Genomic DNA, 18,570 nt, shown 5'->3' with positions numbered 1-18,570 from the left:
GCAGGGGGTTAGGGTGTGGAAGGGGGTGAGGGCTCCAGCTGAGGGTGCAGGCTCCAGAGTGGGGCCAGAAATGAGGAGTTCAGGGTGAGCGGGCTCTGGGCTGGGGCAAGGTGTTGGGGTACGGGAGGGGGTGAGGGCTCCAGCTGAGGGTGCAGGCTCCAGAGTGGGGCCAGAAATGAGGAGTTCAGGGTGAGCGGGCTCTGGGCTGGGGCAAGGTGTTGGGGTACGGGAGGGGGTGAGGGCTCCAGCTGAGGGTGCAGGCTCCAGAGTGGGGCCAGAAATGAGGAGTTCAGGGTGAGCGGGCTCTGGGCTGGGGCAAGGTGTTGGGGTACAGGAGGGGGTGAGGGCTCCTGCTGTGGGTGTGGGCTCTGGGGTGGAGCTGGGGAGGAAGGGTTTGGGGTTCAGGAGGGGCCTCTGGGCTGGGTCCAAGGGATTTGGAGTGCAGGAGTGGGCTCAGGGCTGGGGCAGGGGGTTTAGGTGCAGGAGGGTGTGCAGGCTCTGGCTAGGGTGTGGGCTCTGGAGTGGGGCCAGGGATGAGGGGTTTGGGGTGCAGGGAGGGGGCTCTGAGCTGGGGCCAAGAGGTTTGGAGGGGGCTCATGGCTGGGGCAGGAGGTTGAAGTGTGGGAGGCAGTGTGGGGTGCAGGCTCCAGGAGGGAGTTTGGGTGTGGGAGGGGGCTCAGGGCTGGGGTAGGGGGTTGGGATGTGAGAGGGGGTGTGAGCTCTGGGGGGGGGGGCTCAGGGCTGGGGTTGGGATGCGAGAGTGGGTGCAGGCTCCGGGAGGGGGCTCAGGGCTGGGGTAGAGGGTTGAAGTGCAGGAGGGAGTGTGGGGTGCGGGCTCCGGGAGGGAATTTGGGTGTGGGAGGGGGCTCATGGCTGGAGTAGGGGGTTGAGGTGTGGGAGGGGGTGTGGGGTGCGGGCTCCAGGAGGGGGCTCAGAGCTGAGGTAGGGAGTTGTGGTGCAGGAGGGGGCTCAGGGCTGGGGAAGAGGGTTGAACTGCGGGAGGGAGTGTGGGCTGCGGGCTCTGGGAGGGAGTTTGGGTGTGGGACAGGGTTCCGACCTGGGGCAAGGAGTTTGGGTGTGGGTTGGGATGCGGGGTCTCGGAGGGAGTTAGGGTGTGGGAGGGGGTTCCGAACTGGGGCAGGGGCTTTAGGGAGTGGGCTCTGGCTGGGCGGCACTTACCTCAGACAGCTCCCGGTCTGCGGCGCAGCAGGGCTAAAGCAGGTTTCCTGCCTGCCCTGCTTCCATGCTGCTCCCACAAGCAGCTGGCATGTCTGGCCCCTAGGCAGCTCCCGGTCTGCGGCGCAGCAGGGCTAAAGCAGGTTTCCTGCCTGCCCTGCTTCCATGCTGCTCCCACAAGCAGCTGGCATGTCTGGCTCCCATTGGCTGTGGTTCCCGGACAATGGGAGCTGCAGAGCTGGTGCTGGGGCAGCATGCGGAGCTTCCCTGATGGCCCCTGTGCTTAGGAGCCAGACATGCTGGCCGCTTCTGGGGAGCTGCGCAGAGCCAGGGCAGGCAGGCAGCCTGCTTTAGCCCTGCTGCACCGCCGACCGGACGTTTAACATCCCAGTCAGCAGTGCTGACCAGAGCTGCCAGGGTCCCTTTTCGACCGGGTGTTCAGGTCTAAAACTGGATGCCTGGCCATCCTAATAGACTAGTCGTCTGCAAAATTACTAGATGTAGTGAATTCTTAGATTGTTTTTGTTGTTTTTTTTTTCTGTTTTTTTACCTTCTAAATGTTAAGTCTTGTCTTCTCTGTTTCAATGGAGGTCTTCAGTGGAAGAGCCAGCAAGGTGGGTTAGGAACTCTCTTAGCCCTGAAGGGAAGAGGATGGGATGTTGAATCTTTAACATAATGACCTTTCTTCCAACTGTTCATGAGGCATTTGAATTCAAAAGTTGTTAAGAAAAACAAACAGAGATTTAAACAGACTAAATAAAAAATCACTTCCCCCATCAGTGAATCTTTTTTCACTTCTGTGGAGTTTGTGATATCCTAAGCCTACTCATTCTCTAGTCACCCAGGAAGTTGTTTATTATTATTAACAATAATAATTACCTATGCTACCCTTTGATTTTAATTTAATTTTTGAACTGGTTAGATATTGAAATTCTGGGGTACCCAAAAGTACACAGTCACCAAAAAGATCAATAAACAGCAAAGTATGGTCCCACCATCAGGCCTATCTGGTGTTGAAAATCTGTGGTCCAAATATTCAGTAACCAAAAAAACTACCTGATAAATAACTATCTGGGGTTTCAGTTAGTATTTCATCATTAATGCCACTGCTAGTAGAATGAAGGAGACACTATCCCCTCACTGCAACATAAGTAATAGTGAGGGATGAGAAAACTTGGAAGACAGTATTCACTACTTCACACAGCTGAGGAACAGGAAAAAATTGAGGCATGAATTATGTGGCCTTCATCTCTTTGTTCTCGAGAACATCCTTCCAGCAGTGTGCATCATCATTGGATGGAAGTCTGATGCTATCCCTCAAATAATTTATCTGGTGTTTTCAATATTCTGGTTATTGTATTATGGAGAAAACAATGGATGGTTTTCACGTAGGCTATAGTTACTCATCAATTTCTAGCCCTGATGAGTCATGAAACTTCAGACTGTAAACCTGTCACTGGTGCAGGATGATTATTGGCTCTCTTGGGCCTCAGGCCAGTACAATTTTGTAGGGAAGAATTACACAATTTGCTGGGAAAGAAGTAAACAATTCTCTATTTTGCAGTTGTTTGAAATGGCAGCTCTTTGAAACTGTTCAGAGGTGCAGAATGTTAGAGATATTGTGTTAGGTGTACTACTAGGCAAAATATATCACTGTAGCATGTATTTTTCTTGTCTGGCTATCTAATATGAAGCTTTCGCTCACATTTGCAAATGTAATAGTAAAATGTACAGTGGTCATCATTAAAAATTTTTAGTTAAAAGGTTGATCACCTTACTGCACAAGTATGCCCTGTATTATTCAGTCTGGAGTAAGGGTATCAGAATCTGGCTTTTTACATATTTGCTTTTTCAAGCAGATAATGTTCACAGTATTCCTTATCTGTAGTACCCATAGAAGCTAGGAATGTGATGGTAACATATATGCAAGGGAGTATCTGTGTGTGGTGGGGCAGGTGGATGGATGGGTAGATAGATAGATAGATTGATCCATGAAGTTATGGCAGTTTGTACCAACGGAAGATCTGACCCATAAAAATTTGTTTAAATATCCATGGGAAAAATAGCTACATAATAAATGTACTTTTGCCTGCCTCAGGTGCACTCTGTTTGCTAGTCAGTCTCTACTGAAACTGGTTTTAACATCGCTAACTTCCCAGAAGCTGGCAAACAGACTTTTTTTTAATATTTATTCATTTTTATATTTCCTCCTTTTTTCCCCCCATACTGGAATTTTATCTCCAAATTGCATTGATCCAAGGTGTTGGAGGTACAATATTAATTTCTGATCCAAAGACAGTTTTAAGGTTGTATATGTCATGTCAAATCTAACAACTCCTGCCTTACCCTTTGGGATCCCTCCTTTCCAAGGGTTTATAGCATTTGTTTGCAGCCTTGAGTAGGGGTAGCATGGAATATTAAAGTTTCAAAACACCATGATTTACAGAAAATCTCTTAAGTTATTTTTAGAGGTTTAAAAATGTGTTAGAACTATTTTTTCTGTCCCTGCAGGGCTTGTACATGCTAATTAAGTTGTCTTCTCTAGTAGAGGGATATTAAAAAGTAGCACCGATAACAAATTTTACAACTGTAAAAAAAGTTTTTAAAATGTATCACAGGCAAAATACATTTGGTATACAAGTGTTATTGGCAGTGTTCTGGGAAAACTTTCCACTTCTGGGTAATGTGACTATTCTAAACAATACGATACACAGAGGAAGCAGAAAGGAATGGAATGGTATAAAGGAATGGAGAAGCAATGGGTGAGTTAAACAGATCATGCTGAACACGACAAAACATCTGTTATGTCTCTGCCATCATATATTTTGTTAAAATTTACATATTTAGGGATTCCAAATAATGATGATTTCATATTCCAGACAGATGGACATGTATGCACACACACACACACACACAGAGTTTTAGTTGGTAGTAGTTCTGAGAATTAAGGTTGTGAATAGTTACCACTATTTCGGATGCTCACAATTTTTTAGGCTGAATTTTTCAGTTTTAGGACTCAACCGAACTATGGGGTTTTTTAAATTAAGTTTGAAGAAATGTTCTTCAGCCATTTTTTGCTATGACTCAAGTGAAAAAAAAAAAAAACATCACTTATTTCACACTTATTTCAAAATATTAGCCACATATTCATGGATTTAGTCTCCTGGGACAGCTTCCACATAACTTTGTATAGATCTCATTGAAACAGCGACGTTTTCAACGAACAAAACAAAACAAAAACTTGCCCCAACATCCGGAACTGATTGTAACCTCGAGTGAAGAAAAACCTGTTCCAGATTGCACAGTGCCATGTTAGTGGAGCAGTATGATGCTCTGAATTCAAAGCTTTTATTTGAAAATAAATGCTTTTTTGTTTCTGAAAACACAGCCGGTCACATTGTAGACCAAGGTGCTGCTTTTGTGTTAACTCACCCTTTCAGAAAACTGTCTCCAACCAAACATTCTGTGCTCTGTTGTCACCACAGTCCTGCCTGAATCATCCCCTGCCTGTACAGAAGCAGGACCAGGCTCAGGCTCATTAAGCCTATGCACCATCCCCCTTTCCTGATCCCTGTGGGGAGCCATGTGGGATGGGGCAGGTGCTCAGATAGTAACAGTGGTTGTTCCTTGTAAATATTTAGATAGATAAGACCTGGCAATGCCCTTTGTGCTGTCAACAATGTGGAACTTGCAGTACGGTTATTACAGCATAAGCTTATGTCCACTTTTCCATAGAGATCTTCCACACCCTGGAATCCTTTTAAAGAAGGTCTGCTGGGCAGCTGAGCCTGGGGAGCATCTACCTTCTCCCCTCCCTCCCTTATCCTCCCTCTCCCATGTCAGAGACTCACATCTTGTGCAGGACTTTAAAACACACAAACTTTTAAAAAATAAATGTCCCCTATTTAAAGAAAAAATGAAAATGAATGTAGCAGTCATGAGAGGCGGTGGGTTGTCAGCTCTGGAGATTCAAGTGGTGGCACAACATGGTGAGGAGCTTGTGCTTCCCAAACTGTCCTGCCAGTCTGCCTCAGCCCTGAACAAAAGTACCGCCTGGAGGATTGAGGGGGCTAGTTCATTCTCCATCTCTGTCCCATCCCTGGCTTTTCTGCTGAGCCTGCCGACACGTTTGCTAACGGTGATGTAGACAGTTGTTAACTAGAAGCTGCTTTGACATTGCCAGCTCATTCCACATAGGTCACCGTCTGATCCTGTAGTAATTACCATCTGGATGTGTCCCAGTGACTGATAGCAGAAAGGCAGTGTGTAGTGCTTTAACAAATTCTTTAGACAGCCATTCTCTAAAATATTTTATAAAGTAATCAGCATGTTTTTTTGATTGTGCTTTTCTGCTTGACTGCAGAGATTCAATGTTACTTGTCCCAGACAACAAACTACAACTGCTGCTGACAGTACAGAGAAATCATAGAGTGATCTGGCCGTAGAAGGTGTGGTCTTTGAAAGAAAATGTAGCTGTTCCTAAGCGTAACTCTTTCATACCCAGTCTGAATTTATTTATGAACTACCTGCCTCATTGGGAGGTAGCAGAAGTTGGCCCTCAGTTATACCAGTATAACTGTGGAGTAAGTCCATTGATCACAGTGGAGTTATTGATTTATACTGGTGTAATTAAGAGCACAATTTGGCTTAGAATGGTATAGGGAGAGGATAGCAAAAGTACTAGCCCAACCAATAGGCTGGGGAAATCTCTGTCAAGGAAGGTAACCAGACTTTCCAAACTACTGTGAGAAATTTTAGCTTTCTTTGTGGACTTAAGTCACTGTACATCAAAACTGAATGCATGTTAAATGGAATTGTAAAAGAATGTTTAATGCCATTTTGTCTACAGCTAGAGTAAAAATCTCTTTTTTCCCCTAACTATGTGCAGGCTGGCATGGCTTTGACCTATGATCCAACAGCTGCTATACAGAATGGGTAAGTAACATATGCTGTTCAATTCCTTTTAAAAATTATTTGCAGGGCTCTCTTTCCAGTTTCTCTTCCTGCAGTGAAACTCATTCAGAAGCAAATTCATCTAATAATCCTTTTATAAGCTATGTCGGTGTGCAATGGCAAGTACATTTCATAGTTTCCATTTTTGTTTTTATTCTCTGTTGTGCGTAATATCTACTTAAACAAGAAGTTTCTTTTCCGAATAGTTTCCATCTCCATTTGGCAAACACTGTTTTTTCCCCTTTATTGACTTCATTTTAGTTAAAATAATTATTGAGAATGCCAGCATGGTTTGCGTACTAAGATTGTTCCTTAATCTGAGTTCCTTCTGCTAGCTGGATTGCTGTCACAGCATTGCCTGAATAAAAAGGCTGAAGACAAAGCCTTAGATAAGTTTTTGAGCAAAAGAGATTTAGGCTAGACTTATAAACTATGCTCACCTTCATTTTTCACCCACAACTCCCTGAGACAAATAATTGAAGGTGCAATTTTTGAAATGTGCCTGCCTACTTCAGTCATTAACTATCTGATCACCTGATAACACCTGCTATTATTTGTTGGGTTTAAAATTTCCAGCTAGATTATGATGGTTTTAAAATAGGTTGTGTTTTGCATCTAAAATATTTCACAGTGCCTGCTTAACCAAAGAGATGTTGATTGTAATAATTGCATTCTACATTATCATCAGTTAAAAGTGTGGGAAATTTATGAGTCTTGGTAGACCTCACTAAATTCCATACAAGCACTTTAGCGACTATCATCTTGGATCTGTCTCCCATGAAGGGAAAAAGATATGAAACATTAGAAACTCTTGTTTTGTTTTTCAGTATTTCTTAGAGCATAGCTTAGATGTTTAAAAACAAACATTCCAAATATTGGAAAACAAATCGATGATAATAATTAACACTTTTCAACTTCACTCAACTTTACAAATGGCATCCCTCCAAGGTAGATTTTCATTTTGGGGATGAAGATGATAAGGCAGGCCAATAAAGTTACTTACCCAAGACCCCAAAGGGAGATTTTTCAGAACCCTGATTTGAACTCTGGTGTTTTTAGTTCTGGTCCTGTGTGGAAATCTCTTTCTTTCTTGAACAAATCCATTTCTTTCCTGACTTGTTCTCTGTGGTACTGTGCACTTTTCAGCTGGTAGCACCCTGTTGGCCATGTTTGAAATAAAATCATCAAAGTTCATAATCCACTAGTGTATCATCAAAACAATTGGTTTTTAATTAAAAATAATTTCTATGTATCAGTGACATGAACATACTGGGAATTGTAATTTCATTGACTCAAAGTGACTAACATCCTTTTATGTTTAATTCTATGATGATCTGTAAAATTCAGTCATGTTATAGTGAAAGTTATTTCAAATCCACACATTATTTGTATCACAGAGGACCCAATACCATTCAGGCATTTGGATTGCCCAGTTGCTTGAAGATGGTTGCTTTTTGGGGAAAAAAAATGTGTTCTGCAATGCAGTGTCCAATGGAAAATTCCAGTTTTTCATTTTTTTAAATGTTCTTTTATTTGAAAAATATAAAATAAATAACAATATAGGGCTGCTTTATCAAATATTAACAATTGATTCCTGCTCTTGACCTTTCTTTTTTTCTAGAGGCTCATTACATTTTCAATTTGATTAATATAAGTCTCACTCAAAATGCTCACATGGCAATAGTCTGAATGAATGAAGTGTCATCAGAAGCACTTATTAATATGTAGAAAACCATGGTTGACCCACAGAGAATTATATAGTAGGTATTCCATCTTCGGGTACTAGACATATCATAAAAATAAGATGTCTCTACTGTCACCTTAATAACATCACTATCCCTTGATTCAATTATTTCTTTTTAACTCCCCCACAATTCATCTATTAGTTGCTATACTTCATATGGATGCAATTCTGTATCATTTTTCACATGCATACTTGCATATTTGATGGTATGTATTTTGTTGCATTGCTGTCATGGGTAAGTGCAATGAAAAACTAGCTCATGGGATTTGTGCCTGCTTAAGTTTGGAGCACCTTGATATTTGGCTGGTGAACAAATATGATTCAATATGTTCAGGTATGATGGACTGTATCACACACTGTATTTTAGCACAATTTTTCAGGTAACGAGTATTCTTGTTGTGTAATTCTTTAGCAATAATGGGAGATGAGCAGCTAAAGTCTGAACATCAAGTTGAGAATATACTCCAGTACTTGCAAAAGCAAGACATTATACTTGTGCTCGTAGCAAGATTGGGCAGGCCTATTCAAGGGACCCAGGTTAACAAGTGCTGGAGCACTGCACAAAAATGGTAAAATCCAGCTGATTTATTTGAGAGGTGTGGCTTATTAATAACACGTAGCTTACAACAGAGGTTGAGTGGCTTTCAAAGGAGAGGCAACAGGATCATGAGGACGGAGGAGGGAAAACCTAGGGCCAGCCAAGCTCAAGGAGGAAGCCTAGGATGAGATTTGAGTTACTGATAAAACTAACCCCTAAGAAGGTTGACCGTACCTGTTAGCAAGTCTTAGAATCCTGCGTAAAGCTGCTGAACTTCTGCTGATTCATTTTGGCAGGTGCAACTTACTAACTTCACACAGGATATGAGGAAGGTGGGAGTGGCTGTGTAGAGAGAGGCAGCTAGGACAGAGGTGGCCCTGGAAAGCTCACGGAGGAGCTGGAGTGTAGGTTATGGTATTGCTTTTGAGTTATCAGCAGAGCCAAACCTTAAGAAAAGGACAGAGTTCGGACACTAACTCAAGAGCTGTGTGTTCTTCTGATGACAAAAATGGGATTCAGTCCGATCACCGAATGGTACTGTGAGTTTGATTACTGTATGATTGTGTAAAGAAAAGGAGTACTTGTGGCACCTTAGAGACTAACAAATTTATCTGAGTATAAGCTTTCGTGAGCTACAGCTCACTTCATCGGATGCATTCCCAATGAAGTGCGCTGTAGCTCACGAAAGCTCATGCTCAAATAAAGTGGTTAGTCTCTAAGGTGCCAGTAGTACTCCTTTTCTTTTTGCGAATACAGACTAACACGGCTGCTACTCTGAAACCTGTAGGATTGTATATTTTCTTTTAAAGTCCATAGCAGAAGTAAAAAAAAGAGAAGCTTTTCAACAAAAGCAAAAACTAAGTCGTTTCTTCCACAAAGTAATGGATCATTCTCAATTGAGACTATTAAGTTATAGGGCTTGATTCTCCATTCCATTACACTGTTTTTATGCCAGTGGAACTCCATTAAAATCAATGGAGTTACACCAGCATAAAACTGGTGTAATGGAGTGGAGAATCAGGCCCTTAGCGTACCATAACAATGCAATATGAACATCTGAAGTACCAGTCACAGCACACTGTGGTGCAGAAGCTCTATTCCTCTCTCAATCTCTCTCTGTCTTTTCTGTCTTATAATCAGGCTTTCTTGAACTGCATTTATAAAGGCACTTGGATTTTTTTTCAGAGAGCAGTAGGTAGTGCTACCTTATCAGTGTTACAATTCATTATATTACTATTAGTTGTTTAATGCACTTGTACAAGAGAGTACAAAAGTCTTCTATTTGCATTGTAAACATACTCATTTAAAATGTTGCTGAGGTTTTAGTCCTGTTTTGAGTGTAAGATTGCAGCGTACTGTATCAGTTTAATATTGATATCTGGGGGACTATACTATGGATTTGCAGAGCAAGGGGCTCGATACTCAAGAGAGGTGTTTTCCATCTGAGAGCTGACTCTGTGGCTTATTGCAGTGGAAACTTGCTGCTGTGATAATGCTTGGTAATACTCTTACATTATGTTAGCCCCAGGATGCTATTCATGGATCTGACTTTTTCAGTACTGCCTGTGGACATGAGGCATGAGCAAATGGTGTTTATTTCTGCGCAAATAAGGTTTTATCATTGTGCATGTTCTATGCAAAAGGTTGCACATTCTCCCGTAGGATAGTAACCATATTGACATTTTTGCAGTGACATACAAAGAATCAAATCTCCCAATCCAACTTGCTTTTTTGAGGTAGGAGTGAAATATGTGAGCTCTTAGACAACAAAAACTTCCCTCAGAGCACTGCCTGTCCTATGTGCCAGATATTTGGTATCCCCTTATTGTGAACATGGTTCTATTAAGGTGATTTATAAAATCTCTCCTTACCTGTAACGAGGTGTGTGGGTGAATGTGTTTTCTCTGTGCACATAATATCCACATACAAAAGATCCTTTTCTTTTTTTTCTCTTTTTGAACAAAAGAGCAGCCTCCAATTTGCAGGTGCAGTTTGCAACTGCAAAATTTGCAGCTGCATTGTTGCACTTCGTTTTTGAGTTGGAGATATGTGCACCTAAAGCAACTTGATTGCAGTAATTCTGATTTGCACCTGCAAATGATTTTGTGTGTGCAAATTGCACCTGCAGAAAGAGAGGCTAAGCCTCAGTCTTTGAGAATGCACCCCAGAACATATAGGTCGATTACCTCAAAATCTACAATTCTGGTAAAGTACTGTGCTTTCCAATGCCAGTGGATTTGGGGACCAAATTCAGTGGTGAGTCTAGAAGGGCCAAAAAGGAGTCAAAGCTGGTGTCACTTATACCTTCTGCCAGCGCCCCCACCACCACCACCACTCCAGTGTATACATTGGCAGCTAAGATTCCAAGATTCCATTAGAAGTATGCATTCAGTCTCACACTCACCAAAAATGCAACTGTCACCTCACATCTCCTCAAGTTAAGTCTAAAGAAGTTTGTGGTGTCACCAAAACTAAGAGGCCACAGAGAAAAGCAGAGCAAGAAAAGCAGCTGCCAGGAGAGTATAGCAAAGTGTGCATCAGAGTAAGCTGCTCTTTACATTTCGCTCCTACCCTTTCTTTGGGATCCACAGCATGTAGGTTACACAAGTTTAGACTCCTTTACGCATCAGTGAATGGGTGTAAGGGAGTTTGAGTGGGATGTTTCTGAGGTGCCTCTAAGAGAGACAGCGCATTACTCACAGCTCAGGGAAAGAGGTGTCTAAGGTGGCTTTAAGTTACCTCCCAGTTCTGGGCTGCTGCAACTTTCGCTGCTCTAGGGAGCTGTCTAATCTATGGCACCCCAAGCCAACCTGCCTTTGGGCAGCAATGCCATTGAGCATTGCCCTTGTCTACTATGCCCTCATGACCTCCAGCCCCTGGTTCTGCCCCCAGCATACCGTCTACACCTGGACTTGCAGAGGGGGCTTCGGAAGATGCTTTGAGCAGGGGATTGGACTGGATGATCTCCTGCGGTCCCTTCCGACCCTGATATTCTATGATTCTATGACATCCTGCTGCTGACTTGCTCAGTTTCTTCACTGAGGGAATTCTCCCCCAGAAGGATGAGAGACTTCTCCACCCCTTTCCACTGCAGAGCATGGCCCAGTGTCATTAAAATTACAGTACAACTGTAGGCTTGTTTTTCCTATTAAGTTGTTTGTTCTATCAGAAGTCTCTCCTTTCTCTTCCATGGTGTTTTGGTGTGGATGTGTTAGGAATGTCTCTGACTGCCCTGATAATTTGTTTTAGATGATACCTGTTTGAAAGCATTCCAGACCATGACAGATAAATGGCATTGGCCGGGGAGCTGAGAGGCATGTATTTTTCCCATTACCCGACTGTGTATTCCAAAAGCTTATATAATAGTCACATAGCTGCAGCTCTAAGCTGAAAATGAAATGGTTAGCTGTCTATCGAGTTATTGGCTTAAGCAGGAAATCAGCATTAGGGGATCAAATAGGATGTTGTTTCTCTCCTGAACTGTCTTCAACCTGATAGCTCTTACCTTGAGTGGCAGTGTTTTAACTTCCCAGAGAGTGAAATATAATTCCATGTTTGATGGATAGGAATAGAACAGTAAGAACAAAAATGCATTGTTTTCTTGAAAGGGTTTCCCCTTTACAGTTTTTCTTTACTTGTGAGGTTTATTTATATTTCTATTCTCTAGTTCCCCATGGAGTTTCCTGTAAATTCTGCTGTTTTCATTTCTGGTCTACAGCTTGCCTCAGTACATTCGCTAAAAAATAGCATGGCCAAAGTGAAATCTGATTAGCCATTGACTGGGAACAGATCACTTGTGGTCAGCAGAGCATTCTAACAGGACTAGGGAAAACATGTGCATTGTGCTAATGTCACAGGTAAATGTATTCAAAAAATTCTTTGGTTTTAAATAACAGCATCTGTTCGGTCCCTGCTGAACAACAGTTTAACAAAAAATGCATCTGTCTTCTCCTTCATTATCTCATAAATAGGATACATGTAAAATGTTATATGGAGACATTTTAAAACCAGCTGTCTGGGCAGCACTCTCAGACAATATAGACATTCTTAAAAATGGCAATTTATTGCTATGTTTTCTCCAGAGTTCAGCTTGCTGCCCTTGCTATTTTAAAATCTTATTTGAAATACTGAGAACAGATACTTTCTTTTCTCTTCTCCCCCACTATATTTGGACATTTTCTCCCAATGTTCAAACAAGGGAGCCTGCTTTTCCTGTTTCTCCTGACTCAGGGATTTATTTTATTCCTCATCCAGAATCTGCTACATTAAATAGAGTGATTAGTATTAAATCCTGATTTGTCAAAGTGATTGATAGCAGTGTACTAGTGTAAAAAAAGATAATGTTGTTTTGTTGCATGGCTGTTGTGGAAGGCGACTGTTAATTTCCTTTCCTCAGTGTGGAAGAGATGTCAGAGGAAGGGGGAGAATACATTCTAATTCACCCCTCTGCAGAAAGCGTCTCTGCAAAATCCTATGCACCACTTATATCCAGTGCATGCCTCAAGTGATGGGCTTGAAGTAGAAATAAAAACAATAAAATAAATCAGAGGTTGAGATTTCCAAAGCTGTCTAGGGGAGTTAGAGACTAGACAAGGTGGGTGAGGTTAATATCTTTTATTGGATCAACTTCTGTTGGTGAGAGAGAGACACTTTCGAACCACACAGAGCTCTTCAAGTCTGGGAAAGATACTCCGAGCGTCCCAGCTAAATGCAAGGAAGAACAGATTGCATAGCAAAAGTAGTTAGACAAAAACAACCTGTCACGTGTGGGTGAATGTTCTTCACAAAGCAATCACTCTGTGTCTGACCTATCAGTCCTCATCCTCAAAGGAAGCCCGCACAACACTTTCAAAAGACACGCCGGAGTCAGAGACGATTCATGCCTGCTGATAGTGGGGAGCACAGCGTAAAATGGGGGCACGTGACCGCCCCATGCGTTGGCTCTGGGAGGAACCTTCCAGCCCGACCTCCATGGGGCAGGGCAGCAAATCCCACCAGCTCCTGGGGTGGGGGGCACAGGAGCAGGGAGCATGTGCCCCTGGCCCAGGGAGACCCACAGTGTCTCCCCGGAGCTCCAACGTCCTCACAGATACCTCAGCAGGGGAGGTGAGGGGCACAGGCAGTGCCCCTAACTCAGGCTGAGCGGGGGGAATCTGCTCCCAGCACCTTCCCCAGCAACCGTGTGTGGGGAGCAAAGGAGGCAGGATAGAACCACTTCTCGCACCAGCTGACGGTGAGCATTCAAGATCACTAACTCTGCGCAGCGCAGTGGCTGTCCATGAGAGAGGCCAGCTGGGGAGGCAGTGGCGGCCTTCCCGCTCTGCTCCCTGCCTGGGCCAGGCTGCCGGGGATAGGGAACAAACCAGCCACAGCCCCCCAATCCTCTGCACATTTCTGGCTTGCTTCCCCACCAGCAGGCTGAGTGGAGCAAGCCCTGCAAGGGCAGCTTAGCACTCACAGAAATCTGAGGGGGCACTAGACCCCACATGCTTCCCACCCACGCGTCACCTCTGCTGGGAACTTAAATTGATAACTCTGCTAGACATTAAAAATCATGTATTGAACAGAGACACTGGATTTATGGCTTATTACAACAATCTGTAACCCATTAACACCCTCTTTTTGACTATAACTGCAGAGGTATTAACCAGCCACTCTACCTTGAATATGTGCTGATTACTTGTGCTGAACAATCTGTTCCACCTTGCATTTAGCTGTGAAGCTGGGGGTACCTTTCCCAGGTCTGAAGAAGAGCTCTGTTTGGCTGGGAAGCTTGTCTCTCTCACCAACAAATGTTGGTCCAATAAAATATATTACCTCGCCCATCTTGTTCCTCTACAATCCTGGGACTGGTACTGCTACAACTATACTGCATACAACTGGGGGAGTTAGACACATACCTTTGATTAATTTCAATGGAAGAGATGCATTTACCTCTTCTAGATTGATATGAAAATCTTAACCAGTGTGTCCAGTAATTGCAGCTATCCCTCAATAAGCAAACTGAGGGAATATCATCAACACTGAACTATTCAGATCTGAGAGAAAATAGTTACCGTATGCATAAATGAGATCAATATCAGTGTCTTTGAAATGGTCCGAGGAGTTTTCCTATACTGGATTGTACTCTGGAAAATCAACCACCACTGCATTTCAAATAGCTGCTTTCTCCATTTCTGAAGGAGAGTTTTCCACAGTTCTATGCTTCTTAATGCTTTCTGTAGGTGTAGAGGAAAAAATGATGTCTTCTGCAAATGGTCTAGATAGTGAAATTGAACGGGAGGGAGAAAACTGACAAAATTCATAGAGCCACATCATCCTTTTTTATTACTGTTTTGGAGAGAAAAAGAGATAATTGTCTTTGCCCAGTGGTGGCAGTGGATCAGTTAATTGGAGTCTGGCTATCAAGAGCCTCAAGAATCTTCCTTTTGTTTTCTGTTTCCAGATTTTATTCCTCACCGTACAGTATTGCAACAAACCGCATGATTCCACAGACATCTATCACGCCATTCATTGCTGCTTCCCCTGTTTCTACATATCAGGTATGTCAGATTTGCATGCATCTCAGTATGTACCGCCACTTGATGATTATGTTTTGGATGTGGACAAAGGCAAAACGTATACAGCAGAAAATTGTGTGTGCCTGCACGCTTTACTCATGCTTTAAACCAAGGCTTTTTTAGTAGCACTTAGTGTAGGGTATCAAGTATTTTCTGGATTCTTTACACTAAGTAATAAAAGCCACCATGCTTTTGTCCTATTTCAATCAGTTTTTCAAGTGCTCAGCATTTTGCTTCATTTCCAGTTGACACTAGCAAAAGTTTGTCATGCTTAATGAGATGTTTAGTCATTATGGCTTCTTTTCATTGGTCGAATTTTAAAGAATGCACCTTTTTAGTCATTTAGTTTCTCTTGATCATGTTTTGACCTTTTGCTCTCAGCTGTACTTGCCTCAATGACCTCCATTAACAACACACATTCCTCTTGAGTAGCACCCTGCAAAGCAAGACATTGGGGGAACACAGTTTTTATAGATGTCTTCAGGCTCCCACCCATTGTGTGTTTTGGAGTTTCTGTTGTCACCAACTCCTCCCAGTGGCCCCAAAATAGTTTTACTGTCCAGGCCTCCTTTTTCTATATCAAGTTTCTATTGTGAAATCCTTGTTCTGGCAGGATGGCTTTTCTGAGGTGACGTTAAAATATGGCTGCATAGATTTATTTGCGGGCAATATTTTTGGAGTGGAACACCTCCAGTATATAGCTAGCCATTATTAATTTGAGGAGCAAAAGTATTGAGTTTTTCCCACATTATAGTGAGGAACACTTTTGTCAGGCCATCAGAGTTGAAACCATGCACAAAACATATCCCTAAAACTTACCGAGGTAGATAATTTTCACTGTTATCTGGGGTTGTTTTCTTTAAATATTTATGGTTGAATTTAATGGTCATGAAAGTGAGAAACTTCTGGCACTTACTTTAATCAGGTACAGTGCAAGTGTTATGTGCTCTTCCCCATACCAGTCAGTTCCGACCTGCAGCCTCGCTGCTCTTCCAATCCTGATGCCTGCTTCAGAAAATTCCACCAGACTTGCAAAACTACATTTGGGAAATTTTGTTGTTGTTGTTGGGTTGGTTTTTTTTAGATGAAGAAAATGTCTGCAGGATACTACCACTACATTGAGATACCAAAATTATTTTAGTTTGTACAGGAGAGGAGATTGAAAATCAGATCTCCAGAGGTAAAATTAATTAAACCTCACTCTACTCCACAACTCAGAATTCTTAAACTTGAAGTGTATGTACAATTTTTCAAGCAGATGTTCTCTTACTGAGATAACTTCCAAATGGCAGCACAAAAGGTAAAATTTTCAAAATCTCTTAAATTGCCTAGCATCCCCTTTTCCCAAGCTTTGAATGAGACTTTCAAAATTACTTTCTGAGGTACATAAGTCACTTTTGAAACTAGGACTCAAACACGATGGCACTAAAGAGCTTTTGAAAATTTTACTTAAAGTTTGCACCTACTGTACCATCTGTTGGATAACACACTTCATTGGATAAAACAGGGGAGCATAGACAGTGTGGCTGTCTTTCAGACTCCTGAACATGGCAGAAACATTACTGAATGGAATCTGAAAGTTTCTACGTCAATAAGATTACAAGACATAAATGAATTTTGTCTCCCCGTAGGTTCTTCCTGAAATTAGCTCACTATTAGTTGTTATTGTGACAAGTGCAAAGGATTCTTGCAACTGAATTCACTGAGAAAAGAGATCTCTGTTTAAAAGATCTTGTGCTAACGAAAGTTATTTGATACGCAGGTCCAGAGTACTTCGTGGATGCCTCATCCGCCATACGTTATGCAACCAACAGTAAGTGGATATATCCTCGCATCCAACTAAACCTGTATGTAGCAGATCCCTACCTCTACTGGGCAGCACTAGGTCATTGGAAAAGTTATAAGAGTGATCACCTGCCCCATGAGATGGGAATCCTTTGTCATGCATGTCAAGATCCCGCTTCTTTAAGGATAATATTTGTATTCAGTATAAAGAGGAAGATGGGATCGTATATTGTCTAGTTTTGTTGATTATATTAAGGAAATAAAAAACCCTTGAGTGTAGCGTCTGAATCATTACTTTAGGGACTGTGAAATAACTGCACTCTTGGATATTTTGAGTTGCTTAGATGAACACATCTGCTACACTTCCCCTATATCTTTATCCATTCAAAAAATCCTTTCCCGCTGACATATAAACTTGAAAGGATCCTTACTATATCGCTAACGTATTCCAAACGCTGCAAGAGGTAAAGCACAGCTGTCTTAGAGTCTCCACAGAATTTGGGTCTTCTCTCTGACTTGATCAGTCAACTCATATTTTTTTTGTCTTGGAAAGTTTGCTTCATGCTTCATCAAATACAGTACAGCACTCAAAACAGCACGCAAATGCATGTTGCATCATTCATTAAAAATAAGTAGTTCTGCAAGTTCAGTTTCACTCACAAAGTACTTTTGACAGTGTTGTTTAAATGCCAGCAAAGTATTAGATGGAGACAACACACTGAATACATTTGTACAGATTGCCTGAATTGTGGAGTGCTTTGTTTGTTTGTTTGTGTTGTATTTGGCCAACTTATCAGATACGGATTGATGTGAAACTGTTGCTTATTCACATTCAAATATTTATTCCACATCAACACTTTTTAAGTAATTGATTTCGCATGAGGAGGGTAAATGTAACATGCAGTTGCAGAGCATCAGATTTTTTACAATATCTATGTTTTCCCACTCGTGCAAGTATTCTGACTTTATAATAATAATAATAATAGCTTTATTTATTTGGTGCCTATCTGCTGAAGTATGATATCTTGGGAGTGAATTTCTCCGTCCATGAAATTGGGGTAGCTGCTTTCACTAGCTAGAGTTAGGCATATAGTAGTATGGATATAATTATCTGACCTGTGGAGCAAAATCCTGATTTGAAACACCCTTGCTCATTCACCATTGTTGCTCTCCTGAGCAGAGTCTTACAGATTTTTCAAGCTGTGCAGTAGTCTGATCACGTGATCAAATGCCTACTCAGCGCTCAATTGAAACAACCAAGTTTATTTCATTTGCATCCAAATCTGGATGCAAATCCGTGTCTCCTTGAGGGAAAGAGAGCACATAAAGCTCCCTACATCCAACAGTAGGGAGGCGTGTTCAAGTGAGAGTTTTTATAAGTACAATGAAATCTATTCCCTAACTCTTCAGACATAACTGCAGAGCATACGAAATGTTAGAATCCCGCACATCGGTGAAGGCAAGTAACTGTTTTCTAACCTGTGGAAAACCAGTGATCTCTGTAAAATACACAGGTTTTACAGAGAAAATCCAAGCACTTCACTGCTCCGGTTTGAGATCCTTTGTTCCATATGGCCACTTGGCTATTATTACAAAACACAGAAACTTCATTATGAAGCAGTTTGGGTAGCTACACGCAAAATATGCCTGACACAACCCCACAAAAGGAAGGAAGTGAAAAATTAATCCACTTAACTACATACCATCTGCTCTACCACACCCAAACACACACCTTAATATCACCACAGCTACCATACATCATGGACCTTTACTCTGCCTTGTTTTTACTCTTCTGCACACACTCCTTTAGCAGA

At 42.2% G+C, this 18,570-nt stretch overlaps 1 protein-coding gene across 9 annotated transcripts in view; it reads left to right on the top strand.

Moving 5' to 3' along the window:
- RBMS3 (RNA binding motif single stranded interacting protein 3) overlaps positions 1 to 18,570 on the top strand; it is a 919,857-nt gene that overhangs the window by 830,435 nt on the left and 70,852 nt on the right. For all 9 annotated transcript variants that reach the window (XM_073333380.1, XM_073333379.1, XM_073333377.1 and 6 more), the window contains 3 exons: positions 6,065 to 6,111; positions 14,857 to 14,953; positions 16,734 to 16,784. In XM_073333380.1, the coding sequence (XP_073189481.1) occupies positions 6,065 to 6,111; positions 14,857 to 14,953; positions 16,734 to 16,784 (195 nt within the window). The remainder of the gene's footprint in view (positions 1 to 6,064; positions 6,112 to 14,856; positions 14,954 to 16,733; positions 16,785 to 18,570) is intronic.

Source organism: Lepidochelys kempii, chromosome 2 (genome assembly GCF_965140265.1).
Source record: "Lepidochelys kempii isolate rLepKem1 chromosome 2, rLepKem1.hap2, whole genome shotgun sequence".
In the NCBI taxonomy this organism is placed as follows: domain Eukaryota; kingdom Metazoa; phylum Chordata; order Testudines; family Cheloniidae; genus Lepidochelys; species Lepidochelys kempii.
This window is presented reverse-complemented; position numbering and strand designations above follow the sequence as displayed.